The sequence below is a fragment of the Cyclopterus lumpus genome, chromosome 12, assembly GCF_009769545.1.
Source record: "Cyclopterus lumpus isolate fCycLum1 chromosome 12, fCycLum1.pri, whole genome shotgun sequence".
NCBI classification, from domain to species: domain Eukaryota; kingdom Metazoa; phylum Chordata; class Actinopteri; order Perciformes; family Cyclopteridae; genus Cyclopterus; species Cyclopterus lumpus.
In genome coordinates this window covers 19752524-19760408 of record NC_046977.1, presented here as the reverse complement: position 1 = coordinate 19760408, position 7885 = coordinate 19752524, and the positions used below count along the sequence as shown (strand labels likewise).

Below are 7885 nucleotides of genomic sequence, written 5' to 3'. Positions count from 1 at the left end.
AGCCTCCGTATCAGCAGGTGTTAATCCAGCTCATGTTTTCCCGTCGCCTCTCTGCTCTCACGGCTGATTACACTCAGGACGGGGAGGAGGGCCCGTCTGTCCGAGCCCGCCGCTGCACACTCACTAGTAGCCAAGCATGGGCAGTGTGTAGCATGCCAGCCTCTGAACACAGGGCAACAGCCACACAGTGAGGAGCAGCAGAATGTAAACTACTGGAGGACTCCCAGCACTTCTGCTTCCATCGGTCCTCCACATCACCTTGTGGTCTGGTGCAGATCCAGGTTTTACCATGGAGTTGGGGAAAGTCCACCTGAATCTAAAGACACTGCTGCTGACGATGATGATGTTCAAATGGGGTGAGTGGAGACGACACTGTTGTTGTTTTTTCCCCCTGACTTTAAGGGCTTTTTTTGAAGTGGTCCTTCTCGAAGACCAATTTCTGTAATTGCATGCTGAGGGACTGAAGTAAATCCCAACAGAGATTCTGTGTGAAGTTAGTGTTTAATCCTCTTTCCTGCCAGAGCAACAGGTTGCACGGGAAGCATTATAACAGTGACGTAAATGTCCACTGGAACAGTTGCGGCTTGCTACATGCTTATTGACTAACCCAGTACATATTACACTTGATCATGCTTTGGCTGGGGGGGAGCCCTGAGGATTCTCCCTCTCTCAGGCCCCAGGAATGTCCCTCTTGTGCTCTATGGACGGTGCACAAGTGGGGTGTTTTGAGCTCCCACTATATGAGCAGACTCACATGGGGGTGTGTGTGTGTGGGGGGGTTTGGGGGGGGGGGGGGGGGGGGGGGGGGGGGAGTTCTTTGTCACTTACAACAATGATGAGAGGTTTGGCTAGTTCCCAGTGCATTTGCCCGATACGGAGAAACCTGGAGCATGTGCAGGATCATTATTGTGGTTTCTTCTCAAGCTCTTCACTGGACGCTTGAACAGCTGCTGTATGATGTGAATGTCAAAGCTGTGGCTTCAATGTTTCAACCAGCTCTTTCTATCACATTTGACACATGACTGGTTCAGAGCCTCCTCGGTCATGCACAGTCGAACCGGGGAGGAGAATCTCATTCATATTTGTCTGCGCATGAATGGAGGTGCAGAATGAGGTCACAGAAAGTTTGGATTATCTTTTCTTTTTTTCAAACTATGTTCCATTAAGTTAGATTTTTTAATTCCACAAGAACGCCCGGCAGCAAAAGGTCGACTCACATATTACTGTTCAGAAATAGAGGTTTTATTTCAAAGTCATTTATTAAAGAAGTTGTCTGACTCAAAGTGTGGACTCTCTCCATTGAACGTAAAGTAACAAACATAACTCACTAATTAATTGACCCCAAGAATAGAGCACATTAAGAAAAGCTCAACAGAGCAAATTATACAATAGCTATTGATGTAATTATTTTTAGGAAACAGACAGTTCATTTGCATTCAGTGTAAAATGAAACTGCATACTTTTCTTTTCAAATTGCAGCTTTTATCTCAAGTTCATTACCGTCCTCTGATTTCGCTGTAATTTCAGGAAGCATTATGTGTGTTATATTTATATGGTGAAATTAATTAGGGTCATTTTTAGACCTCAATATCAACCAAGTGAAATAAAGCCTCTTTCAAACTTCAACACTTTCTGAACATGAATTGTCTTTCAGTACAAAAGTAGACAGAGACCTCAATCTCACTGTGGCTTCCTGTCAAAATAAAGGTTGAATATTCAAATTGTACCATGACAGAGAGCGGCCGACCCCACACAGGGGCAGTTACTTTCATCATTCAGGCTGATATTGCAGAAAGAAAGAAAGAAATGATATATACTGTATATATATGTACTTCAGCAATGTTCAGTTTTATCGTTAGCAATAAGAGCTTCTCCTGGGATGGTACAGAGTGTCCCTACCAATATCTAGCTACCGGTGAAATGTGCCTATAAATTTGACGTGGAAATAAAAATGACAAAACCGGTTTAAAGGAGGAGGAGGAGGAGGAGAACCATAAAGGAAAGGGATGTACGGGATGAAGGCACCAGAACTTTTCATCTCTGAGTTATCAGACATAAAAGGAAGGTTTTTATTTGATTTGAAACATTCATTCTTTTATCACGTCCATGTACACAGGAGATTGGGAATGGACCTCTCAGACACCTCATGATCTGATGATGAAATATGATGATCATCAGCGAGTGCTACGATAGCAAGAAGCATTTCCAGCCATCGTCCAGGCTAAAAACAAGTCATATACCTAGTCTGAGGCGGGCCGCATCCTGACTTTTGTCGTGGCTCAACATCTGGCAGAAACTATGGGCTGCAGAATAATTTCATACCTGAAACGTTAGGATCCACTATAATGAAACATGATACCAGATGAATACATTCAGAGACAATTTGCTTCCTGTCACTTCATGCTAGTCCTTTCATTTACAGAAAAGAAAACTAGATTAGCCGCTAATCTGTCTCCGAGGGAAGTGAGAGACAAAAGACAGATTATCCCAGTTTGAGGGAAGACGGCAGACAGAATGCTCTGTTTGTGGTACGTGGTAGCTGAGGAGGACATTCAGAAAGCATCCTTCTTCTCTGTTGCACAGTTGGTGGCAAAGAGGCAGACGGGACAGCACAGGGAGAGGCTACAGTACACGGCATGCGCCCTAAACACTAAAGTACCGACTGTGACTGTATTACCTGGAGCTGTGTCAGGGGAGGCATCTGTCCTTTTGCCTGAAGTCTGATACTGTAGGTACAGGTGTCAGACGCCGCTGTGTGTGTGTGTGTGTGTGTGTGTGTGTGTGTGTGTGTGTGTGTGTGTGTGTGTGTGTGCACCGGCACTGGAGATTTAGTTTTTCAGACTAGTTCATTTTTACTTTTTTGTCTATTTTTGTTGTTCCTCAGAAATATATTTTTTTACACTCCACTAGCACACATCCACTAACACATTGTTTTTTAAAGAGGGGTTTCATATATCATTCATGATTTATAGGACATTTTATTTTTTTAAACAATTTTATTTTATGGTTGTTGACTGGTTGGTTTCTGATTCATGGAGTGATCAATAGAGATATCTACAATTCCCTCCATAAAAACCTTTGAAATCATTGTTTCATATTGTTGACAACAGGAATTTTGAACCTGGCTTAAGCCAATGTTAAGAAAAATGAGCACATATTGATTCCCATAGGGCCTCATTTGCATACTTAAACAACATTTCAGAAAACTAGACACAAACACTTGTTTGTAATTATTCAACTGGGGAAGTTGATAGTGATAACAACTCATTAATGGGGCGGAGAAAGCATGAGCTGCATGCATGATATATGCAGTAATATCATCAATATCATGATTCTATTAATATGTTTCTAATAGAATAGATCTGTTCCAATAGAGTAGACCTGTTCCAATAGAGTATATCGGTTTCCAATAGAGTAGATATGTTTCCAATAGAGTATACCTGTTTCCAATAGAGTAGACCTGTTCCAATAGAGTAGACCTGTTTCCAATAGAGTAGACCTGTTCCAATAGAGTAGACCTGTTTCCAATAGAGTAGATATGTTTCCAATAGAGCAGATCTGTTTCCAATAGAGTAGATATGTTTCCAATAGAGTAGATATGTTTCCAATAGAGTAGACCTGTTCCAATAGAGTAGACCTGTTTCCAATAGAGTAGATATGTTCCAATAGAGTAGATCTGTTTCCAATAGAGTATATCTGTTTCCAATAGAGTAGATATATTTCCAATAGAGTAGATATGTTCCAATAGAGTAGATATGTTTCCAATAGAGTATATCTGTTTCCAATAGAGTAGATATATTTCCAATAGAGTAGATATGTTCCAATAGAGTATATCGGTTTCCAATAGAGTAGATATGTTCCAATAGAGTAGATCTGTTCCAATAGAGTAGATCTGTTCCAATAGAGTAGATCTGTTCCAATAGAGTAGATCTGTTTCCAATAGAGTAGATCTGTTTCCAATAGAGTAGATATGTTCCAATAGAGTAGATATATTTCCAATAGAGTAGATCTGTTTCCAATAGAGTAGATCTGTTCCAATAGAGTAGATCTGTTTCCAATAGAGTAGATATGTTCCAATAGAGTAGATATGTTCCAATATAGTAGATATGTTCCAATAGAGTAGATATGTTTCCAATAGAGTAGATATGTTTCCAATAGAGTAGATATATTTCCAATAGAGTAGATATGTTCCAACAGAGTAGATCTGTTTCCAATAGAGCAGATATGTTTTCAATAGAGTAGATATGTTCCAATAGAGTAGATATATTTCCAATAGAGTAGACCTGTTCCAATAGAGTATATCTGTTTCCAATAGAGTAGACCTGTTTCCAATAGAGCAGATATGTTTCCAATAGAGTAGATATGTTTCCAATAGAGTAGACCTGTTCCAATAGAGTAGATCTGTTTCCAATAGAGTAGATATGTTCCAATAGAGTAGATATATTTCCAATAGAGTAGATCTGTTTCCAATAGAGTAGATATGTTCCAATAGAGTAGATATGTTCCAATAGAGTATATATGTTTCCAATAGAGTAGATCTGTTCCAATAGAGTAGATATGTTTCCAATAGAGTAGATATGTTCCAATAGAGTAGATATATTTCCAATAGAGTAGATCTGTTTCCAATAGAGTAGATATGTTCCAATAGAGTAGATATGTTCCAATATAGTAGATATGTTCCAATAGAGTAGATATGTTCCAATAGAGTAGATATGTTTCCAATAGAGTAGATATATTTCCAATAGAGTAGATATATTTCCAATAGAGTAGATATGTTCCAATAGAGTAGATCTGTTTCCAATAGAGCAGATATGTTTTCAATAGAGTAGACCTGTTCCAATAGAGTAGATCTGTTTCCAATAGAGCAGATATGTTTTCAATAGAGTAGACCTGTTCCAATAGAGTATATCTGTTTCCAATAGAGTAGATATGTTCCAATAGAGTCGATATGTTCCAATAGAGTCGATAGATATGTTTCCAATAGAGTAGATCTGTTTCCAATAGAGTAGACCTGTTCCAATAGAGCAGATCTGTTTCCAATAGAGCAGATCTGTTTCCAATAGAGCAGATCTGTTTCCAATAGAGCAGATCTGTTTCCAATGTTCACAGTTATTGGGACTGGCCCATCCCATTAGTTTGAAGAAAGTTATATAAGATTAATGTATATGGCAATGTGTGTAACATTAAAGCAATAGTTCAACACTCTGTGAGTGAGAGATTAAGATTCATCTCATGCCTTGTGGAAATCCGGAGTTGGAGTCAGGAAGTGATTAGCCTAGCTTAGCATAAACTCCAAAGAGAGTAGAATACAACACTGATTGAATCCTCAGTGTGACCATTATACAGGAAGACTATGAGAGTATTAGAGCAATCATTTCACAAGCTGGACATGCTCACTATATTACCTTAAGTATGTGTACATCAGTTACATTATAAGAACTTCTGAGCAAAAGTAAAGAAGAAGAAGAAGAAGAAGAAGAAGAAGAAGAAGAAGAAGAAGAAGAAGAAGAAGAAGAAGAAGAAGAAGAAGAAGAAGAAGAAGAAGAAGAAGAAGAAGAAGAAGAAGAAGAAGAAGAAGAAGAGACACAATATGGTGACAGAGAGGTTGAGCTTGAGGCTGTAATCTGTGCAGGTATCCTGCCACCCGGAGATTAGAGGAGCGAGGGGATTGACCCAAAGAGGCCAGAGGGATTACAACATGGAAAGGCTGTGTAGGTCAGGGAGGCCATCAAACCTGCTGGGGTGAAAGAGAAGAGGGGGAGAAAGAGATTAGAAGTGGGGGTGGAGGATCAGAAGAGGGGAAAGGTTTATGCACAATGGAAACCAAAGCAGTGAGACAAGCTTTTGAATGAGAATTAAATGTGACGGACAAGATCACACCTCTAAATACATTTTAACTTTTTTAAATTTTAATATTTGATTATTATTAAATAAAATGATCAATAAAATAATATAATGCATGCTTTGAAGATTAGATTTTGAGAGTCAGGGGTAAGGAGTATGTTACCGTCCGATTGCGACAATTCTGTTGAAATGAGTTGACTTTGATACCAAAGGTTGCGTCATGCTGGTGTGACTGCACTCTGATGAACGTAATATAGTTTTAGAGCATCAGCAGACGAGAATGAGCAACACAGTGTCACGGCAATTTAGTTGCACATCTCACAATTGCTGGAGGGATGACTGTGAGCAGAGTGGTCAATCAGAGGATCGGTGGTTTAATCCCCGGCCCCGCTAGTCCACGTCGAAGTATCCTTGGGCAAGACACTTAATCCATCTTCCATTCATGTAGCCTCCTATCAGAGATAATAACTGAATAACTGTAACGGGGATCTTTCCAACCCTGACCTAGAGTTTTAGTTGCCTGACCCTCAGTCTTGGATACACCTTTTGGGGCAAGGGGCCATATTTCTGGGGTTCTGGGGGATCAGTCTCGCAAAGAAAATTAATGAATGCATTCAATTCAAGAAAGGGGCAAATAAATTAAATCAATTGAATGAATTAGTTTATGCCTGAAGGGCCTTTAGTTCATGGTTGAACTAAAGGCCCTTCACACCACACAGTGACAGTGTTTCCTCGACGAGGGTTTGACCCAACAGCACTTGTGTTAAGTTTCTTATCAAGCAAGCAAAGGATCACCTCCTCAATCAATTACCATGTTTATCCTGGTCTCCTTCTCCCATCAGGGAGACTTGAGCCTAATCTCAGAACGCTCCACAGCCACCTGGGACTCTTCTGGTCCCGCTCACGCTCTCCCGCTTCCCCCCGTAATCTGTAACGTTCAAACACAGTTAGCGTCCACGGTTCAGACTGAGGGGGAGATGCAATTGGAAATGACACCAACCGTCTGCTTCGGAAGGGCGACGCTGGGACACGGTTGTGAAGCCTGAGACCGGCTGCCAGAGAGCATTTCAAATATAGTGAACATGATCCATCGTGGGGTTATGGACCAGTGAGGTGTCGGTATGACTGCTGAGGTTTCCTGTGGTTATTTTGGATTTATATAGAAGTCACACTTACATCTCTAAGTTATATTTCAAATGTGCTGCTTGGAGTAACAGTACAGTCGTCAACTCTTTTAACACGTGCTTTAGGGCCACAGGCCACAGTATGGATTATAGATATTACAAACTCATCCGATGGCTGGGGTGCATGCTCATTTGTCAGTGCAGTCCGGTGCAGACACTGGTTTGAGCTGAATCGGCTGAATATTCCTCAATATGTAAACATGTACTCATTTCACTCTCACAAATGAATAATAGTGTGACTGGAAGTGACGATTCTTGGTCTTCGATACCAAGGAATAGTCGTCACCACGCTCTTTTAATGAGGGGAGTTTAGGGACATGACGCTGTAACTGAGTGTTTGTAATCTCTTCCCTCTCTCTCTCTCTCTCTCTCCCTCTCTCCCTCCCTCTCGGGTCCCCCCTTCCTCACCACCATAACTCCCTTCACTGTTAATATCTTCCACTTCAGTGAGATTTTGGAACCAGGACACTGATCAAAGTGTTGGGGCTGGGGGGCTGGGAGTCTGGGGGCTGTATTGGACAGGGAGTTGAGATTGTCCTAATACAAGGAATGTGGACTAATTCCCTCGTAGACCTCGTGGCCGCTGAAGGGAGACAGCGTCTGTATTGTAACTCCTCACTTTGAACGTGTGATTATCCTCTATGTTCATGGAGGATAATGCACAATGTTAGCGAACAAAAGGAACTCTTATTAAAACGAGTTCCTGCGTGCGTCTTTGTGAAACAATAACGCCATAAATTAGAGATCTCTAGGGACCCCAGGTCATAATTGTTCTCTCTAATATCTATTTTTAAATTGCTGTATAAGTTTCTCACAAAACCTTTGTACAAAACTAACTTTTACAAAATAGAGAATGC

At 40.7% G+C, this 7885-nt stretch overlaps 1 protein-coding gene across 1 annotated transcript in view; it reads left to right on the top strand.

The window, feature by feature from the left end:
- The first annotated feature begins 289 nt into the window (after window positions 1-289).
- crb2a (crumbs cell polarity complex component 2a) overlaps window positions 290-7885 on the top strand; it is a 24503-nt gene continuing 16907 nt past the window's right edge. Inside the window, exon 1 of the mRNA XM_034547195.1 lies at window positions 290-356. Coding sequence (XP_034403086.1) covers window positions 290-356 — 67 coding nt within the window. The remainder of the gene's footprint in view (window positions 357-7885) is intronic.